Genomic DNA, 23,541 nt, shown 5'->3' on the forward strand with positions numbered 1-23,541 from the left:
GAATTAAAACTTTATATCAGATTCCATGATCCAAGTTTTTGGCTGTCAGTATTCCACTTTCTACATAAAACTTTTTATATGGTACTCAAATTTTAAAAACTCTCTTTCGTTGGAGAGGTTTAAGAGCTTTCAAGTATAAAACTCACTTGGAAAAGTTTGCAACGATAAATAATAAAAAATATTTTCAGGAAAGTAAATAACCATACCACAATGAAAAATTTGCTGAGGTTATTAAAATTTCATATTTTTGTAAACATAATAAAATGTAATTTTATGAAACAATAAAATTCTTTAAAGAAAAAATTAAATTTCCATAAAGGTGCTTTTATTCCCTTTTCCATAAATATACAATCCCTTTAACCTTTTAGTAAAATGCGAAGGTAATATAACCAATGCGAATTATGCTAAATGTCCATTCTGATTCAGAATGGCTGTCTTTATATATCTGTACAAAACTTCAAAGGTTTTATGGCCCTCATATTGTTTTTATAATTTACATGTAAATGTTATCACGATGATTTTAATTTTGTAATATTTTGTAATATCCTCTATTAAGTAATGATATTTTGTAATATCCTCTACAACTGGTTCCTATGGATGTCCATAGAGTCGGTTAAGGGTTATGAAGTGGCAGCTTCTAGACAACAACAGCATTTTCCTCGTAGCGGAAGTTTATTTTTTTTTTAAATAAAGTTTAATAAATTTAAATTTAATTTATTCCATTTTATTACAAAAAATATGATGGCAATGTATTAGCATTTTAGTATTAAATTCGCCATTTATTTTTATACAGATATAATAAAGTTTAATAAACAAATAATATTAAGCCTGCAAAGGCGCATATCGTCAACTTTGATAACAAGTACTTGCGGTTTTCAATTGACAAGGGAGATAGAGGCGGTTCCAAATTTAATTTGGACCCACCATCATCCGAAGATGAATTATTCCGTCTAATAAGTGAAAATTAATGGAATCCAATTATTACACCCTGTAATTCATTTTGTGAGAAATATTATTGAATTGTTTTAGTTGTGTGAAGTAAACATTAGTTTTTTTTTTAAAGACGTCATATTGTTCTAATTCGTAATTAATAGTCCTAAATATAATATGAAGACATGGGTGACAATATTTAATATAATTATTTTAACTTTTTTCTCAAGATCAAAATTTGCACATGTATTTGTAAAGTACTTTTCATTTTTATCGTCGCTTATTCGGTACGATAATTTTGTTTTCATGTATAAAACGCGATTTATACTTCTTGGCATTACTTTTAATATCACTTCTGTTTAGTTCATATAATCATAAATAAACTATGTCACATCGAAATACTCACATAACAGAGCATATCTGCAGCATTCAACAGCACATAACATTCACATGTAGACGAGCCTAAAATTATTTGTCTTTGCAACTGCCATTATTGCTTACTTATCGAATTGTAAATACGAAAGTTTAAAAGTCATAACAACACAAGGGACACGTCCGCTCGCCACGCCGTCAAGAGGCACACTGAATGAGTGGAGGCAATCGTCAATCGTGAAATTGGAGAATCGAGTCTCCCGTGAGAATTTTACAGGGTTCGTATGACAATCGAGTGGATTTCAGTAGTGCAATAATTGCTTTTAGGTCTGGTACTTATTGTGTGTTCATTGGAGCGTTGATGGAGCACGTATACGCTTACCGCTTCGCTTTTGGGATATTAATTTCCGAAGTTAATTCGATTGAACACATTTACCGGATAATAGTATCGATGTTAGTTACACGATAACTATAATATTTTATCTTCCAAATTCAGCATTCCAGCAGCATGACTAACGATAACTATTATAAATAATAACGCTGTATACGTATGTAATTCAAAAGTTAAAAAATTGTAATTTTGTCGTATCTAAAAAAATAATATTGATCAATATTCAATCTGTCAATTTGGAAAGTTCCCAGCGCGAACACAGATCTTAAAAACAAAATCAAGAATATGATTGTTGCATTTAAACACAAATCTTAAAAACAATCATTAAAATTGAGCCACATAATCACTACTAAAAATTTCAGTTATTGTACATTAGGTAAATGTGTTACTGTGTGAGTGTGCAGAATTTTTCCTAGAAATAGCATATATGGGGAATACCGTTAAAACAATCTGGAATTTGTAATCAAGCCAGTAGATAGAAAATTCTAGAGTGTATCCGATTTTTTTAAAAGTTGGAAAATGCAGTCTGTGAAAAATCTAAACCCACGAAATATCTACATATTTTAAACTCCATAGTATTGAATGAGCTTGTAAAATTTCAAACCATTATGAATTCGGAAAGTTAATTGCACAAAATTGCTTTATGGGAAAAAATAATATTGGCAAAAATATGATTGTGCTAGAGTGAGTTGTTCGTTTATTTTATTAGTTAAACAGTATAGTAGTTCTGTAGATATTATTTGCGTTACAATATTTTATTTACAAGCTAGAAGTTTTAAGCATTAAGGGAGACTTTCCATTGTGGGGCAATTAAATGGTATGTAAAAGACTAGCGTCTCGCCCCGGCTTCGCTCGTGTAAAACCATAATAAAAACTAGCCTATGTCACTCCTGAAGGTTTCGATTGTCTTTGTGCCAAATTTCATCAAAATTGGCCGAGTAGTTTTTGAGTTTATTCATTACAAATAAAAATCTTTCCTCTTTATAATATTAGTATGCATTCAGATCCAAGTCCGGATTTACTAAGTATCGGGTGCAACACGCAATTTCATTCTTCTTTTTCTTTTTGTCACGTCGCTCGGAATGGCTACTCAATCGGTTTTCGAACAGTATATCGCCACGCTGATCGCTCTGTCCTTTGCCTCATTAATTCCTCCATAGTATAGGATATGGGGCAGCAGAAAAAAAGAAAAAGAAAAGGACAGCCGTAAGCAGCAATAGATTGTACAGCATCGCAATTACACTAGTTATTGCTAGAGAAACCCCATTCACTTTGTTTTCATGACATATAATTATTATCTATCCGGAGTCTGTTTATTGATTGAATTAATTGATTAAATTTATTCTTAAGTAGAAGTACAGGCAACATTTTACACACATATCTTTTAAATTTACCACACAAAGCGTAGCGAGAAACCCTTCCAGCCTTTCAAAAAAGGGTTGAACTCCCACAATAAAGGACCTAAAGCACTTATGTCTTCCGCAATCCACCAATAAGAATGGCTTCTGATAACTACAAAATGGTATATTTACATTGCCTATTCATTGTGATTTCTCTATTTATCTTTGCGTGTTCCCGGTTGCATACATAGCTTTAGCGTCCGAAACCCGGGCACTAACAATAAAACTTTAGATTTTGAAGATTTAGCTCTGATTTTATGACCGGCCGCTTGTCCGACCTCAATCCACTTTGGGAATGCGGTTGTTGTCAATCATGTGCTAAGGCTCTGTGTTAATTGAATGAATACATTTATTTAAAAGTGTTATGTCACATGATATATTAAGTTAGATTGTTGAGCCCAATATAATGTAAGTTTTTCTTCGTGTTGTGTTCTGGCTCCATCGTTCCTCAAAACAATGATATTGCCAACGTCAAGGTTGAAAATAGCACGATATAGTATATCAAATATATATATATGTATATCAAACGAATCTGATATAGCCGCACCGAAGAGGAATCTACTTAAAACGCGTTCGATCTCTGTCCCTAGTCATAACCCAGCGGAAAACTACAAATAGGTCGTGATTGATTACTATTGGTGGGTGATGTTGCGTTATTCTGCTTTGCACCTTGTATGTATATATTTTTTTTTATTTCGTTCCAAATTGAAAAATTTATGTATTTATTTATATATTTTTATGTTTCTATCTTCTTAGACATTTATACGGAGAATATTAAAAAAATTGCACCTGAAAAATATTGACTTAGCTAGGTGAGAAGTCAGATTCAGATTCAGATTCAGATTCATTTATTGCAATGTCACAAGTGGAAATGTTAGGTGTTACATAGATAATAAGTAAGTACAGGTGACGCCCTGCAAGGGCACAGCAAACATTGGGGCAGCTAGATGCCATTTACTTAAATATTTAACATTGTTAATTGTCATGCATTAAATGATTAAAATTATTAAATTATTAAAAATGATTAAAATTAATAAAATGATTAAAATTAATAAAATAAAGGGGAGTCGAAGGTATCACTGATCGATTTGATCTTCAAAGAACTCTGCGATACTGTAATAGCATTTATCCAAAAGAAAAACCTTGAGATGGTTAGTAAATATGTGTGGTTTTTTAATATTTTTTATTTCATTTGGAATGTGGTTAAATATTTTTATTGCCATATGATGAGGACTAGATCCAATTAATGCCATATTAGTAAGTGGAATTAATAATTTATTTAAATACCGATTGTTTCTTCTGTTGTGATTATCCCTATTAGTATATAATTCACTGTGTTTCCGTACAAATTTGCAGATTTCTAAAATGTAAATAGATGTCAGCGTTAATATTTTATGTTTTTTAAAGTATGGCCGGCAAGATGTCATTTCGTCTATATTTGTAAGAATTCGTATACATTTTTTTTGCAAAACAAATATGTCATTTATGTCACAGCAGTTTCCCCACATGACTATCCCATATGACAATCTTGATTGCGCGTATGCATAGTATGCTGCAAGCGAAGTCTTAAAGTCGGTTACACGTTTTAAGTGGTTTAATGCATATATAAAAGATGATAACTTATTTTTTAATGTTCTTATATGGGGTTTCCAAGTCATATTAGTGTCTAAATCTATTCCTAGTAGTGTAGCTATGTCAACAAATTTTAATTTAGAATTATTAAATTCATATGTCATTTTTAACGCAGTTTTTTGTGAAGGTTTGAATTGTATTATTTTTGTTTTATTTAAATTTACTTCAAGATTATGATTATTTAGCCAATTTGTAATGTCAGTTAGAGTTGTATTCAAATTATTTTCTAGTTCTGCCGTATTTGAACAAGATAGCAAAACAGAGACGTCATCTGCAAAAAGAATACATTCGTTTTTGATGTTTTTAGGGAGGTCGTTTATATAGATTAGAAACAACAAGCAGCCCAGCACACTACCCTGTGGGATAGAGCTTGTAGCTACTTCTCTACCTGATCGGATGTATTCTATTTTCCCTGTAGCAAAGTCGGTATTTTTAATTTCCACGTATTGACATCGGTTTTCTAGATACGATTTAAACCAACTATAAGCGGGCCCTCTGACACCTGACTCGTATAATTTAGATAGTAGGATGTTATGGCTAACTTTGTCATATGCTTTGCTCATATTCAGTAAAAGACCGATGGCGTACTTTTTTCTACCTATTTCAGCGAATATTTTTTGGACAAATTTATAAATTGCTAGTGTTGTAGAATGGTTTTTCCTAAATCCGTTTTGATTTTTATGTAGTAATTTGAATTTTTCATAAAAAATGTATAGGCGGTTGACCATTGCTGTTTCGAATACCTATGCTGAAGTTGGCAAGAAAGATATAGGTCGGTAGTTGTTAATATCAGTGGTTGAACCTTTTTTGTGGATTGGTCTTATTATAGAAACCTTTAAAATATCTGGGAAAACACCTTCTGCAAAAGACTGGTTGATTAACAAAGTGTAGAAGTCTTGAATCCACGTTCAGAGTGGAATATTGCCGTCATAAATTAAAAAAATAGTAATATTAAATGGAAGCTAGTGGACGGATATATGATCCGTGTGCTAAGGAGAAAAATGGACAAATGGAGTAAAATTATAAAAAAGCGGTACGGAATCAAGGTGAGAGGGAAGAGATGGGAAGACGAAATTAAACTGACAGCAGGTTTAAATTGGAAAGTTGGAAAGAGTCGCGAACGACTATACTCTGGAGATGTTTTGTGAATGCAAAAGTTAAAAATAATGAGCAAATCGTGAAAAAATAATGTCAGTGAATAAAAATGTAAAATATTATATAGCGGACTGTAGATTTAGGCTGGTAAAAATTAAAATCCAGGAGCTACGGAGAAACGTGACCGTTTATTGCACAGAACGAACGAACAAGAAAGCATTGACTATAGATAATGTTGCCGTAACCAATAAATAAAATATATATTTTTTAATATTGGTGCTCCAACAGTCATATAGTCATATGCATCTTTTTTCCGTGTGACGAAAAAATACGTTATTCATTCAATGAATTCGGAGAGGGCTTTCGGTAACAAATCTTAACCAATCGACCACTTCCAATTTATTTATAGTTCCCGCTGACAATAAAATAGGAGCGCAGGTGTCATTTGCGCGCCCTTCAACATAAACTAGCATTTTATTTCAGCGATATACAGCTATGGGACGCTAACAAAAAGGATGACCACGATAAAATACAGGATCGGACAAATAAAACAAACAACGCATTTTGCAGAGGTTTTGAGGAAATAAATATATTTAATTAAAGTGGGTGTAAGCAGGATATTTCGGTATCGATTGATTACATGGGTTTATTAATGACTCAAAATGAGAAACTTTTTGAAATTTCCAAATATTCACAAGAAATCGTGTATTTATTAGTATAATATTCCTTCAATTTTTTCCTTCCATGAAATCGTTCTATTTTTTTTTACAGAAACATTGATTTAGACAAAATACATTAAAAGCACACATTTAGATATTCTAAATTTTCATATAAAAAACTGATGAACTAAAGTACTGATAAAACATACTTATTCCAGCTAAAACTCTTACATACCTGGAACACCTAGTTCTGCGTATTGGAGACAGGCATTATGACACAGGGTATGACACAAATCCTAAGCGAAAGTACGAAAGACGAGCGTGGCACGTGTATACGACCTAGTGATCTTAATTCCTTTTTGCCTGAGATTACTAAGGATAATACTCCCGCGCGGGGAATATCACCTTTTACGACTTGATGAACTACTTGTGTACGACGTTGAGTATTGTCAGAAATAGCACGGGATTTTTTTTCTGCTAGTAATTAAAGAGTTCTTTTTCATGGGCATGATTATTATCGTTTATTCATTTCGATCAAATACGAACCTCATGTTGTTCCGGCCATAATTCAGTAGGTACTTAATTCTTCCCACTCAAGTAAATAATATTATGTTCGATGTTTTTGGTAGAGAGTCAATGTTTGTCATTCGAGGGAATAGAAAGAGGATTATTTTAAACAATCAAAATGAGGAGAATAGCAACTATTAGCAATATAATTTATATAACAAAAAGTTAATAATTAAAACAAAATATATTTAATAAATCACGGGTAAATGTTTACTGCCCGCGGAAAGGTTAATGTTTACTCAACGTATTTACTGAACTTTACATTAACCCAATTAGGCAACTGGGCGCAGATCAAAGCTCAAAAACATCACAATTCCACAGCAGTCGAAAAACCGGTCGATTTAACAATAAACCCGTCAGTAGTAAAAAAAAAATTGAGCGCATCGACAAAGTCAACGTTATACTCGTACAAGGAGTTCAAAGTCTTTGTCCGAAGTCGCTAATAATAGAACAATTCGGAGGTCGATCTAACAAAAGCGAGCTATTTAGAGTATTCCATTGATTATGAAAGGGTCTTTACAATTTGCTAACACTGTGTCTTTTGTGTAAGCGTGGGACAGAATAAAATGAAATATCCAACATATATTTAGGATATTAAATTGTAAACTTATGTGTATATGTGTAACTTCCTGCTAAAAACTGGACTGACTGTAATTTTAACAAGAACAAGTGTGTTAATATCAATTTTATGAATGACGACCTCGATGGCGCAGTGGTAAAGTTCTTGCCACTGAACCGAGAGGTCCCGGGTTCTATCCCCGGTCGGGTCATGATGGAAAATATTTTTTTTTCTGATTGGCCCGAGTCTTGGATTATCTATATATGTATATGTTATAAAATATAGTATCGTTGAGTTGTATCCCATAACACAGTCTCGAACTTACTTTGGGGCTAGCTCAATCTGAGTGATTTGTCCTAATATATTTATTTATTTATATTTATGAATAGTTAATTTTGGAAACGATTCTTTGCTCAAGAAAATTGACGCACTTTTTAACGTCTTTTGGTAAATTTTTTCACGAAAACATTATGTGGGATTACCATTTATTAGATTTTCCATTTTTTGGTAAATATGACCTAATCGAGAAAACTATGTGCTAATACGATTTATATTTATGCTAGAAATAAAATTAAAGACCTACTAGAAATAAATAAATAATTTCTATAGTATTTTTTCAAATAACTAGATAGACCAAAACAAATATTGGTCACCAAGCCAATTTAATATCGCTAATCGATGTTTACGATTCTAAATTACAATGAATCAATTTCCAAATTGAATGTTCACAAAACGCATAGCTTGTAAATTGTGCTAGCAATCAATCATATGAAATTAGGGGTTCAATTGGATATATTAATTAGTTCAAGCTCAAAGCAGTGTTGCATAGTTTGCATCGTTTATTTGTTTTTTATATTATTGAACGATATAAAAATTCAACGGACGTAGTTCCCGCCTTATAATAGAACCGCACCTTAACCAGTCGTGGATATCGTACACGGCTATTATGAAAACAGCTGAGAGGCCAAAACAGCATTCCCAAAAAGGGTCGACGTCAGGCAGGGTGTCGGTCGTAAAACCACAGCCGATTGTTATTTTTTAATTTAAATGTTTATTTCTTAATAGTTTTATTTTGAGGCGTCACATCGTCGTTCATACCGAAAAAAAAACTGTTTCCGTGGAAAAATTACGCGTGCGAACCCATGGACAACGGCTATTAAATCATAAATAACCTCGTATAAAGCCGGGTCAGATAGCTAGTAATAAAAATAAAAGACATATTTCTTCTATCTTTGGTGTATGATGGTTGGTAGGAAATTGTTTGACGCACCAATGTGCGTCAAACAATTTCCTATTAAATGTCTGCAAGCAATTTGGGGCGCGTTCATTTGAGAATAACTTAAACGTGCATTGTTATAACGTAGTTTAATTACATTAATCATAGTGATCTTCTTAGACGAGGGTCTCTTGACGCTTATTAGTCAAATTGACTGCAGGTTTATATAGTGTTGCACGATGTAAATACAGAATTAAATTCTGTTTGGGATTATGGGCACAAAAATGCAAGAAACAATAATGGTAAGCATTTCTGGCATGACGGGACCAACACTGTTTAAATGAGTTTCTTTCGGCATTTCTCCTCGGCAGTTTGAAATGTCAAATATATTGTGAGGAGACCTACATACTGCCAACATATTATATCAGGAGGTAGTTGTAAAATTCATGTCAGATGCCTTTAGACGAATTAAACATCTGAAACCAGTGTCAGTAATAACACACTCGAAAAGCAGACGGTAGGAGACAGGGCCAAATGAAATTCTACCATGTTATTCTTTGAATATCAACTGACGTTAATATTTCGGTAATATGCGGTGCTACGAATGCGCGGTACAGGGTGGAAGTCTCAGCATATTGCATTCCCTGTGTGTAGTGAACAAAGCTGTATTATTTGTCATACGGTGCACTGTATCACCCGGCGTCTTAGTTAAGCAACAAATACAGCTTTCGTTCTTTCTTATCGTGTGTGGTTCGTTTGTTTATTCACTCTTTGCCCGAGGTACCTCCTCTCTTATCTATTTCGGCCACCAAACGGCATTGTTGTGTTCCAGTTTGAAGGGTGAGAGGCATTGCAATTACAGGCGATATAGTAGGCAACGGGCGTATGACGCCCTTTTGTTGAAGGCGTTGATAGGCTGTAGTGACGATTTACCATCTGGTAGGCCTTGGTAATATTAGGAAAATTGTACAAATAAAGCAATATAAAAGACGCGTGCAAGGACAGACTTATATCCTTAACACTGATAACACTATTGCTAATGCTGGACAACTGGTGATAAATTTAATTAAAGTCGCCTAAAAGCATCAGACATGACTTTTACGACTACCTCCCACCATCTAAAGGCAATTCGCATACATACTAGTGAACTAAACAGTCAATCAGTGTGTCGGTTTCCTCAAGATATTTTTCTTTGTAGAATAGAAGCAATAGAATTAGTGAAAAGTACTGTACATGAGCCAGATTAAACTCAACTACAAAATTGCGCGAAACTTCAATATCAAATGGGCATAGCTTTGATCAGTTCACTCATACTCGCTTAGGGTCGTCTCAAGTTGTGCTGTATTCTGTAAATAAATACATGTGGTATTTGATAAATGACGCATTGTACCATTACTATATTCATGACAGGTATTAAACGCACACATACCTTTTTTATTTCCCAGACGTTTTTATTTCCCTTGTTACAAAGGTCCGCATAAAAGTAGCATTGCGCCATGTCGCGCAGCCTTGCCACTTTTGTCGTTTACCTAGGGCACCGAGTTAGGTAAGTCCCATCATGGTTTCGATGCAGATGGAATTCGAAACAGTTGATATTGTTCCGGCTATAAACGAAATGTCAGTTTTGTAGTAACAGCTACAAAAATGACACAAGGACAATATGGAAATGGGTTGGTTTAATCTACTCAGCCAATCTTTTTTTTGTGATACTTATATCTTCTGTTTCTATTTACCATAACATTTTAATATTAATAAATAAATAAATAAAATTTTGTATAAATTTAGTTAATGACTAGTACGGAACTTAGTAGAACTAAGGTACCATTCATCCCAGAAAAAAGAACTGTTCCCATAATAAAGAAAAGCTGGAATAAAATAAATATTAAATTATTAAAAATGTATGTATTCAAAAAGGTAAGAACTTCTATTAAAAGTTCCAAAGAAATTGAAAGTGTACTTTGGAGAATTCCAAGCGAAATAAATTATGTGACCGTAATAACTCATTGTCAACTCAGAAAACTAATAAAAAGGACAAGTAAGGTTGTTTCAAATTGAGCATCGGTCAATGTGGACTGGCATAATTAAAAAAGATCGCTTTAAATTAAATGCTTCTTGAATTGAATTTATTTAATTTGTATTACATAATATTTATAAACCCATACGCAAAAAGAGGAGTGTTACAAGTTTGACCGCTAAGTGTCTGTGCTCATTAACGGGTGAACCGATTTGGATGCGTTTTTTTTATTTGATAGCTAATTTTTATGAGGTAGTTCTTAGATTATGCGGGAAAAGGTCAAGAAGCAAAAGAAGAAAGAGACCTGATAAAAATGAGAGAAGATGCGAGCAATACAATGTATTAAAAAGTAAGTATAGTCAACTAAACATTCAGACTATAATAGTAGTAATCGACATTGAACTAATACGCAAAACTAACAATTAATTAAAAAGTAAAAAAAACAGACCACAATGAAGTAGAAATTTTATTCAATTCTGCAATTATAATAGACACATAGTCCAGGCTTCGTGTGGAATTTCTAATTTAGGTACCGAACCACTAGCTGGACAATACAAGGGAATTTAGTTTCTGGGTGTATAAGTTTGGTAATTAATAATTCTATTATACCAGCTCTCATAAATCTAGTGTGGATATTACTTGCTGGTTCACGAAACAATACAGATAGTAGTACTGTTATTAATTAGTATACATTTTTTATGTTAAAGTGAGCTAGCTCCGACTTCGCACGGGTGCAATATTAAGCATTTTATATATTTACATGTAAATCTTCTTAAATCGCTCTATTTAAAGAAAACCGCCCAGAAAAACAAATACGAGTATAACCTATTTGAGATTAACCATATATTGTAGTCTTGTAAATATACATATTTTTATTATATCCTAAAACATAAAGGGCATTATCATACTATTTTGCTCAGGCATAAAAATACTAGACTTTAAATAATTTGAATTAATTTTGAATTAATGTTTCTTTTTATAGCATAGGCTAACTTTGGCACAAAATAATGAGAAGTGGTTTCAATTTGTATGTAGCAGACTTTTATACAAACTTCGAACCTGGACTTGTCAAATATTTAAAAAGAAACATTATTTGGAGAGGTCCTTCGAATTACATTGTCCTAACTTCACGAAAGTTCTGTATATTTTGCGTCTGTTTTAGCGAACCGCTAAATTATATCTACAAAGATAAGGTTTGCCAAGTCGACTGTTGAAATATTACTGAAATGTATAAAACCAACATGGAGTGCTACCTTCATCTCCCGTGATAAAATCTTTTGTTTTCGGACAGGATTTCTTCGAATTCTTTCCCTTACTGCTTTGACCACCTTTTTCGTCCGAACACTACGTGGACGGCCAGATCTTTTTCTATCACAAACAGAGGACGTCTCATTGTACCTATTAATAGCCCGGTACATAAACATTTGAATGTTTGTACCAGTACTAGTATGTGAGTTTTAAAAATTTCAAAAAAAAATTTCTATCGAAATATTACTGAAATATAAAAAATCGTGCTATCTATTCTCTATATTTAAACTATCACGTGATATAATATAGTTTTATTCATATTTATAAAAGAAATATTCTTCGGAAAGGCAAGCCCAAGAAATGCTGGCTAGATATAGTCGTTTACCACTCGTGGTAAGAATAAAAAACAAATTAGAAAAACGAACCCTGGACTCCACAACGCCTAAGGAAGCAAGCGGGTAAACGTTCATATGAAAGAGAAATTCTACAAAGTTTCCATAACTTTATGAAACTTCTCAAATAAAAACAATAATCCAACAAAGTATGGCTCCAATGGAGCCACAAGAATAATAAAGTGTGAAGTGCTCGACCGTTTCATTATGAGGGTATGTCTTTCTCCAAGAATACTTTTAGCAAAAGGAGTAACTTAAAGGAAAAAAACGAAATAAATGTCAAAAGCGGATTAACCTATCAATTCTCGCGCGGCCCGAACTGACGCGATCCTCTTGTTGTTCAATTGTTTTTATTATCTCCAAGATCGAAGGGTTAATCATCAGCATGAGGATTTTTATTACTTCATTCTAACGTGATATTTGATAAATTGAATATATATTTCGACTGCAAAGATTTTGATGATATTAATGATAATGCATTAATTAGAACTTATTATTTTTAGGCGCCATCTTTGTTGATACTATCTATCTGTTCTTCATGCTAGATGAATGAATGAATGTGTCTTTATTGTGTACTGTACAATCATAATAATTATGAACATGGCGGTCTTATCGTTCAAATTGATTTCTTCCAGACAACTGGTTGTCCAAATTAATTTAGATGCGCATTACAAACTTGAAAAATAATTTTCAATCTGGATGTTCTTGTTTTGGGTTCAGTAATTTAAACTATGAATATTGTGTTAGGAGAAGCCTCACCATTCCTGCTGAGTGAAAATAAACAGGGCACAACATTTTCGCGGTAACATTTAGTTTAGTTTTATGCGAGAGTAAACTAACGTGTTTTCGCTCACAACTACTGCGAATTTAACTTTACTGTTAGCATTTGTTCGGGAAAGCAATCTCAATGGATAACTTTAGATAGCAAACAAAATATGCAAATTTCTAATTTAGAACAATACCCCATTTAGGTGCCAAATTGTTAGAAATACTTCAATTGCTACAATATAAAGTTTTGAAATAGATTATTTATTAGTTAAACCTATCTATTCAAAAGGAATCAAACAATATCTGTAGAATATTTTGCAATTCTAAATAACACCAGTAAAACAAATAGAAAATTAATCAAAAGAAAGACAAAAAAGATTACCAAAGCAAAAAAGCACTCAGTCACAGCTCACAAGCCTCGTAGAATGATATCGTCAGCTGCTTCACAAGTTGTCGAAGTGAAATGAAGGGACCACGTTATCCGAGACGTGTTCAAGATGAGTTAAGTTGTAGCTTCAAGTAGTAGATTGTTCGAGGGCTGCTTGCCAAAGGCCATCGATACAGTGTGTTGCTGTTTTTGGATAAGAAAAAAGAGACAACTTGTACGAAATAACATTGAGGAGCTAGGAGTTCATCGTCTAAGGCAGCATTTACTATTTTTCTCGTCTCTTGTAGAACCCCTACTCTATAATTTAGCTTTGCTCCCTAACTTCCTCTACTATCTCTGTTATCTTCTTCTATACGTTACGTAGAATATTCATCATCATCATATCGAGTGTGTTATTGCTAACACTGGTGTCAGATTTTATTGTCGCCTAAAGGCATCTGACATTACTTTTACGACTACCTACCGCCATCTAGGGGCAGGTAGTCGTATACACACTATTTAACTAAACTGTCCAGTAGTGTGCAGGTTTTCTCACGATGTTTTCCTTCACCGGAAGCAAGTGGTGGTCTATGAAAAGTACTATACATGAGTCAGATTGGAATACAAACTCATAATTATGGCACGAGTAGGATAGGTATGAGCCTGAGACCTTTCGATCCACAGGCGGGCGTCTTAACCACCACCGCTGTATAACATTGACCAGGTTATAGACATAGGAGAAACATACAACAAGCAACGACGGTATTTTAATAAAGAAAAAGATATATTCCCCATAATGTTTACCTTATTACAGCAGTGAGTACTTCTGAAAATATTTTCAACCTGATATAACTTCGTAAAACGCGTATTACATCATTTTCTGTGCCTGATAGGTATCTTCACGCCTTTTGGCGAGGTAAGATGCCTTGAAGACATAAAAATGGCTCGTAAACAATATTTCAGCAGTATAGGTATGTTTATTCCATACTTGCGACGGTATTAACATGTGTGAATTTGTAGCTTGGAAAGCGGAACTCGTAAACATGAAAAATTGAATTCGTTATCTTCCCTTGGAGACTTAAAGAGATTTCTATATAAACGAGACAAATATAAATAAACGCGTCATTTTTATGGCACGTTAAAGACGGCAGCTAAGCTAAGCTTTGTTGAGAAAAAAAGTGTCTTTTTGAGCTGGTCTAGTAAAGGAACCAAAATACTACCTAACATTCTGATAGTTTTATAGATATAGCTGAACCTGGTGACAATTTTATTTTTAACAGGCCTATAACTAACTCACTTATGTGCAGATATCAACACGATGTTTCCAGCACAATTTCTGTGACATTAATCTGTTGAAAGAAAAAGGTAATAAACGTGACAAAATATCTAGAGTGGTTTCTGTATTGGCGCAAATAAAACAAGACAGGAGACGACTGCTTTCGACAGTTGTAGATTTGTGGTGTCAGTTGAATAACGAAGTGTGACAGTTTTGTGAGGTTCTTGTTTTATGGGCTTTGTGATGAAATATGATTGCTTGCTTGATATGTTTCTAAAAAGTAAAGTGCACGATCGTTGCTTGTCACACTAACACCACTAACATGAAATATAAGAAATTGCCGCTCAACATGCAAATAAATTGTGCGTATGTGCGGTGTATGCAATGTACCTAATGAGTGAACTATGAGGTGAACTAGGGAAAATCGTATATATAGGTAATATACATACAACTAGTATAAAAATATATGGTAATTTATTATTATAAAGGTAAGGGATAAGTAGTACCCTTTTAACTTCCTATTTGTAAGTTTTATTTATACTGTTATCTTGTGTACATAAATAAAGGCCTGGTCACACACTTACGCATGATGTATTATATAATTTACCCATTTATTACAAGCATAGCAAACAATCCCTAAACCTGATTAATGCTATGCCTGCGCGTGATGAATCACATCAAACATTAGTCGTGGCTTCTGTGCCTAGTGCTTAGCAATAAGGTTGATCATTCGTCAAGTCACATTCTGGCAAAATAGTATTTTTCTTATGGATAAACTTAGTAACTCAAATTGACTAACGTACCATAGTTATGACATTATTTCTTTAAAAATGTTGGTTTCGTTGACGCAATGTAGATTTTAGACCAGTGACGCAAAAGATCAGTCACGTTATTTTAATAGTACCACGAACCAGTATGATTTAGGGTACTACTGACCTAAGTTCGTGTCACTTGAACCTTTCAAGAATGAAGTAATGCGTACGTGATCAATTTAGACATTTCGGGTGGAAATTACATCCAAAGAGTTATTGGTTTGGGGTTTCGACACTTTCATAGTAATAGAAGGAAATAAGCAAAAGACAAGCAAAAGAAACAAAAGAAAGCGAATTTTTAAAGACAATGATGATTGATATCTGACACATCTCATTGGTGATCACATATACTAGTGATCTGTGTTGGTGATAAACAACCGCGAGTGCAACATTTGTGAAAACCAATGCTCATTTTTTCCCTCGTCTAGCTGATCTTGTATTGAGAAATCATCGAGATATCTATCGATTATGCATGTACCCATCCAAAAGCTTTACTCGGTAATAGCATAGTATGTATGGCACCGAAAATTTACAACAAAATTCCAAATCAATATAAAAGCTTAAATTTAAATCTATATAAAAAGCACCTCAAGTCTTTATTAACTGATAAAAGTTATTATAGGTACTTTAAATGATTTCATCAAGCTTTAAGCTTAAAGCTTGTTAAAAAGCTTACCTTAAAGCCTAAAAGTTTTTAAGGTTTATGTATAACATATTTGTAGGCATATCTAAAATAATGTGCAAATTCTACCACGACATCAATCCCACAGACTACAGAAAATCGAGAGAAAATATATTGAACATCGATAAGCTTGTTCAGTCTACAAAAAGGTACATGCTGAAAGTTTATTCTGTTGAAACGACAGTCAATAGAGAAGCAACACGTGCCGAAGTTTCAAGTTCGCCAAGTCACAGAATTTACAACTTTGCCGTTCCCCGCGGCTTTGCCCCTCGACTACAACTTTGACGTTTGTTGTTAGTTTTTTCGATAGTCTTGCCAGCGAGATAATTTGTAGTTCAGCTTGTTTCACTCTTGAGAACTTATCGCTGAAGTTAAATTTTTGTTCGTATAACATATGTATTTTTTGGTTAAAAATAGTGTTTCATATTTAAATAATTAGGTTCTAATGGCTTACAGAAATTAAGCCTTGTTAATATCTTATGTAGTAGTATTTTATTTATTTGTTCAAACTAATAAATAAAAATAGTTTTTCAGAATAACTAACGAATTCAGAATAACTGGTTTAATAGTAAAGTCTAAAGAAGATACGTCTTCGTTTAAGTCACTCATGTCTGAGAAATACGTAAAATTAAAAATACGAAAAGATGTAGATACGATCATTATCTGGACCGAGTTATTGAATAACTAATAGAAAAAAACAATTAATATTTATAAAATCATAAATCCTACAAATTATCGTCGAACTTTGACAGATGCTGACGCGAATGAACCTATATTTGCCTAGTTTGTGCATATTTGAGCTTTTAACCGCAATGAAGAAACCTGCGATGTACCTACATCGAAATCGCCAAAGTTCCGCAAACTGTTTGCCGATAAAATGGAGCTGGTTTGCCGGTAGTTTTTACAACGATTATCGCCCTCTGTGATAAATGACAATGAACAGTAAGAGCTGAGGTTTTCCATGGAAAGTGGGTTCGTATATATATCTGTCTTCAGGAGAAAACTCACATTATCCCTTCGGCAGATGTCGTTGTCGGAGGTTTCCTTCTTCTGACGCTTGGATCATAGAGGGCGCTTTGTTGAAATTTATGTTTCAACACCAAAACTACAGATGGCGCTTTTGGTTGAAAAGAAATTGGTTGAAAACTGATTCTTCCAATGGAGAAAAAATACTTGGGAGTTAATAAATTAAAATATAAGATTTTTTCGTCAATTTTGTAACGTTATTTATAACTTACATTTTCTCAAAAAATACTCACACATATTTAAGTACGTGTATGTTTATCACGGTCTGTATAATTTACCTGAAACAAAAGAATATAATATTGATTAAATTATTATTACACATTCTGAGATAAACGATAAAGCACGTATTCATAATTTTATCGTCTCAAAATAATAGTCTTCATTTAAATTTATCCTGCATGGGCTACGAATTTATTCTTCATCGACGGAGTCGATTCCGACTATCGTAATAAACGAATAGTCGATTTATTGGTCGTTTAACAAGTTAACAGGTTTCCATACGATAGCCGGTCCAGTGGGGACACCAATAAGTGCATTAACTGCATGCAGAGTAGTTGAAACTTTGGTAACTGGTCGACGGGAATCTAATTACATAGGTATGTTCAATGGTCGTCATAGAATGAAACAAAAAAATACAAATCTTTTCTCTTCATATTAGTATATGTAAGTATGGATATACCAGCTTTACATCTCGGAAACTGATTGCAGAAAATACCAAGACTTGACACCATGGACTAACGGCCTACGACTAATGCAATAAGAGTGATGTTGTAACTGGTTATACAGCTAACCCCGAAAGGGAATTTAATAATCCCCCGATAAACGGATTTGGCGGAGGAATGCAGACATCCTTCCAAACTTAATGGGGACACCTTGATCCTTTATAAATTTTTGGGAATAATAAAACATAGAAATTGTTAAGTGTTGAATTTCACAACAGTGTGAATTGATTGGTCGCAATAATGTTTCATCATACATATAAAACATGTAAGAAAAGGAGAGATTTTGAAGGAGCACTCTTGTACAACAAATTACCCTCTAATATAAAAAACGCGGAGTCCTTTCAATGTTTCAAATCACAGCTACATGATTATATTATTCAAATATAACTGTTGCTATTTATCCTGAATAAAATAAATGTATATCGTTGATAAATACTTGTATAATAATAAACCTACATTGACATAAGGGAATAATAAGATTTTCTATACCTTTTGTTTGCCCATTGTCTAAAATGTTAATGCGGTGACTGCATCCTAGTTTAGTTTAAGTATTGTTAATTCTGTTCTCATGTAAGTGGATTTAATGTAATCTTTTTATGAGAATAAATTCTTTAAACCTAACCTAATCTTAATTGTAGTAGGTATGTATACGCACAAAATTCTTGGTGCTGTCAATAGAAAGACCAATATTTAAATGTTATTTTAGAAAAAAATACAATTCATTTAAATAGGTAAGCTTAATACTAAAAAAAGTGCAGGCGACAACATTTATTTTGGTGACTTATTTACAAATTAAATTATTTTCAAGCGAAATAATAATGACAGTAAAACAAGCAAAATTTAGTTCATAATATTAATTGCCGCCCGAAGTTATTCCAAGAAATCTCATTAAACTTGAGCACAATTTGTTTCTTCTATTAATGGAACATCGTGAAAGGATTAGTCAAAATCGATGCCAAGGAATTTACATTGGCCTTGAGAAACGAAATAAATGAAAAAAAAAGACTGGTATAGAGCTTAAAGAAGACCTTAATTTTAGAGTCTATCTTCAATTTTTACGCGTCTCATAAATACCTTTTTTAAAGTGTCTTTATTGAAATGGGCTAACTTGATAGTCTATCACGCCATTATGATGAATCATATCAGATTTTAAGAGACTTGTAAAATATCTGACATTAGAACTGATAAAGACAAAATATTCAGAAGTTACTCTTACTGTTATGTTGTGTGAATAAATAAAGATTTAAACTCTAATACTTTGAGTTTTAAACTATCGATATCAATTTCAGACGACTGCTCATTATTTCATGTCACACGAAATACAATTCAGTATAACCATTCAAATTAATTAGAACGTTGAGTTGGGCAGAGGAAATTAGTGTGATCGATTACATTGATATACAACAAAATGCATTGCAGAAATTTGTCAATCGACCTATATCGTGAATTCATAATCAACATTTACGACCAACACGATAAGATTCTTGTTAATTTAGACGATGCAAGAAGGAAACATATGAGACAAAATGCCTCCGTAAATTACGGCTAAAGCCATAGAGCATGTCAGAAACGTAATTCTCAATAGAAAATCACTTTAGTTCGGGGGAAATTTATTATGTTATCTAGAGGCCGCAATTAATATCTCGCCACCTTTCAGACCCCGCTAACGAACGCTTTGTGAGCGAACCCATTACATTAATAAAGATAGAAGCTGTACCATGATATGGCGCAACAGACATCTGTTTTAGTTTCATAACACTAGTTGTTACAGGTTACGCTTTATATAAGCCTGTTGTAATCATTTGTATCCAACTTTCAATTTAGAATTGCACATGGATATCTAGTTTTTCATCGTCAATAGTAGCCGTTGGCTGTGTTTACCACAGATTGCCTTTATACGGAACCACAATAGAGCCTTCATCATTTGTTCTGGCGGCATGCGGAGAATAGTGTACCTACAATGCGACTGTGATACGTGAACCTTTGTGGGTAGGCGAAGCATTATCGGAGGTTGGTAATGGAAGTCTGAATATGTATGGTATTGGTAAAGATTATTTTAGTTATTTGTTAGTAGAAGAATACATTAAGACAACCAATATGGAAATACATTATGGAAAGTGGGATAAAGAATTTGTAAGCAAAAATAAGATTAATAAAAATGAAACACTAACGAATATTTTTTGTGAATGCCGTTGTGGCATATAAAAGGTATAAACTCGAAGATACAATTAACTTTGAAGACAATATTGGCGAAATCACGCCAGTGAGAACCGAAGCGAAATAGGGCCATAACAAACCTTTCAAATAAATTGTTAAATAACAGTGACCATTCGAATAAACCAACCGGGAAACAATTTAGCCGAATTTAAAAAAAAGATGATCGAGTATTTTATCTCCGTAGACTTATTGCGAAAGGAAAAAAAAATAGGGCTCCTGTGGACATTCTGTGCCAAACAAAGCCATTTTCGACATGATGATGGATGGAGGCACCAAGGCTCTTTGCTGTTATAATGTATCAAGTGCCAAAAATGGTCGATACAAATTGTGAAATATTGTTTTACAAATTGCTGACAGCCTTTTTTTAAAAGAGGAAAATTGTGCAATCATCATAACAATAACATAAAAGACAGGATGTTTAAGCAATTTCTTAATTTTTATTCATTGTTGTACTAGTTTTTTTTTTTTGGTTGTAATAGTTGTAATTGTTATAACTTATCTTCACAATAACTCAGACTTTATAATTATTAACTATCCTGCAATGGTTATTATTAAGGAATCTTCTTCTTTTTGAGTGTGTTATTACTAATACTGGTGTTAGAATATTTTCAAGTCGCCTCAATGACTTTCACGGCTACCTACCGACATATTAATGGCAAGTAGTCGCATTCTTCGATCGTATCTAGTGAATTCTAACTGTTAACCAGTATGCTGGTATCTTCACGACGTTTTGATAATAAGATATAGTGGAGAAATCCATAATTCGCGAGTAATGTACCATATACATTTCAAATTCAGCTTTTATACAAACCATTACATTCGTAAAAGACATAAAATCTGTAAAAACATTTTAACGAGAAACTGGGTCAGTTTCGGATTGACATTTTACAACAGATTTCCCGAGGGGTGCAAAATGTAAAGTTTACTTCGACATACTAAATATTGTGGGAACAAATAATTTTTACAATAAGATAAGTACATATCCCAGCAATAATATACTAATTGAGATTCTATTTATTTGAATTCTGGACTTAGATATTTGATTATGAAATTTTATAGTTAACGTAAATCATAATGGAGTAACGTCTATGTCTTCCCAATCTGATACATACTGACACTGAATCTGAACACAAAAACTGCTTCTTCTGAAATTAAAAAAGAAAGCTGTAGTTATATTGACGTCAAGTTAAATCCAAAGAAATACTTCTTTGGATTTAAAATCAAGTATCAAGTAGGTAGACGTAGTAAGAAGTAGTTCAGCGTATTCTTGGTCAATATGTACACGAGACGAGGGAAATTGCTCTCAATGTCTTCCAAACTGCATCGAGTGCAGTACACAACGGCCTCTCGGTCACGTCCTCCCTGCAATGCTCCTTCTGGATTCAATCTCGTGAATCCATTCAACGTCTTTGACATGAATTTTTGAAAGTTAGCGTATTCGAGAGTTGGCAACTTAGCGCTGGCTGGAAAGAAAATAAATTTTCTTTTTTTTCTGGATGACTTTAGCAGTTCGGAATAAAGGCCGGTGCACACCGACATGCAAGCGCGTATGCATGCATTGAGTGGAATTGTGATACGTAAAATCCTTATCAGACCCAATGGTCATCTCCACCAGAGGGTTCACGATGACTTTCATTCCAGTAATTAAATCAGTTCTGTGGTTTTGATACACTCAACAATCGAATTTATTTGAAACAGTTCCTAACTTTCCATTTTCATCAACATGTATATCTAACAAACTTTCAACACTCAACTAAATTGTGCTCAAATTATCAATATCAACCATCTGAATCAAGTTGACCGTGAATCCCCAATGTATGAAAGAACAAACAAATGGTCCGGATCGTAGCAGTTAATACACCAAGGGAACGTCCGTGATAAATAACCCACAAATAGGATAAGGGGACGCGAAATAAACAGAGGTTATCGTTGACAGAAATAAAGAAACTGGCAATTCGTAAACAGCTTTTTGGTAGACTTATGAGAGGAGAGCGATTTTATTCACCATCCTAACTATATTGCTTGCAATCGTTGGCAAACACATGAATATAAATCTATTGAAAGAGAATGATGAAAAAGACGAAAATTTTATTCTTCTAGACCCTACGAAGGATAAGGCTTATAAATCCAAATAAAAAAATCAAAAGAAGGAAAATATTAATAATAAATACTATATACTAAAACATTAAAAGTAAAATCTCAATTAGGCCAAAAAATAGAATACGCTTCAGTTTTTAACTCAAATACAACTATGTGTTTAGGGACCGTTGAAGAAAATTACGTAACCAATAAAGGTAATAAGAGAGCATATTTCCAGAGAGGTTAAGTCAACCATTCGGATTTATTAGTGACTTGTTTTAGTCAGGAATCTGTGCCAAAGTGTGAATCGGATCGGCAAATTGACATGTACATTAGACAGCTCTATTAGCAGATTACTGACTGCTTATAAAGCATAACAGTGTACAGATAAAAAAAGGATAAAAATATATTTATTTTCACCAACAGTCAAATATTATAAACGTAAATACCAGGTTGGAGGAGACTGGAGCCTGTAGAAGGCAATGCCTCTGGCACAGATCTCCAGTGCTTTCACTTCTGGATTAAAGTAAGAATAACAAAATATAGTTCTTAATAGCTAAAACTATAAGTCTAAGTAACTATATCTAAAGTATGTGTGTGTATGGACGAATGAAGGGAAGTACGGATGCGAAAAAAGTTAAATTATTATTTATGTGGAAGGAGTAGGTTTTCCGTATCATCATAGTTTAAGGTTTACAGGTATCTTGAAACAGTTGAGTGTATTTTCATGACTGATTCACATAAGCATTTTTGTAAGCTGGGTGCATCTGTTGTTACTTTTACACTTTTATTAGAAACTACGATCCTTATTTTTGGACAGAAAGATATAATTTAAATCAAGGCAATTAAGTAAAAATACAATTGAATAACTCGTATCATGATAACTATAATTCACGAAGCAGTCAACCCAACACTAATTCAATTGGTATTGATTCGAATGAACTAATATATTTAGTCAGAAATGATATTAGTCATGAAATTTAACATTTATTTGAGAAATAAAGTTGTTCTATTCTAAAATTTGGAGATTGTTCATTAATAAAATGTAACTTAACATAATATCAAGATTTTTAGATATAATATTGATATAATTCAGTTTTCTGGCGGCCTTGAGAAA

General features: G+C 33.2%; 1 protein-coding gene across 6 annotated transcripts in view; it reads right to left on the reverse strand.

Annotated features, from left to right (window-relative positions):
• The window catches only part of CASK, a 213,041-nt gene that overhangs the window by 64,273 nt on the left and 125,227 nt on the right, over nucleotides 1–23,541 (reverse strand). Inside the window, exon 1 of one of the 6 annotated variants that reach the window (XM_053749233.1) lies at nucleotides 1,337–1,509. The exons of the other annotated variants lie outside the window; for them this stretch is intronic. Coding sequence (XP_053605208.1) covers nucleotides 1,337–1,348 — 12 coding nt within the window. The 5' untranslated portion in view covers nucleotides 1,349–1,509. Of the gene's footprint in view, nucleotides 1–1,336; nucleotides 1,510–23,541 lie in introns of those variants that run through there. 6 annotated transcript variants of the gene reach the window in all.

Source organism: Plodia interpunctella, chromosome 9, assembly GCF_027563975.2.
Source record: "Plodia interpunctella isolate USDA-ARS_2022_Savannah chromosome 9, ilPloInte3.2, whole genome shotgun sequence".
Lineage (NCBI taxonomy): Eukaryota > Metazoa > Arthropoda > Insecta > Lepidoptera > Pyralidae > Plodia > Plodia interpunctella.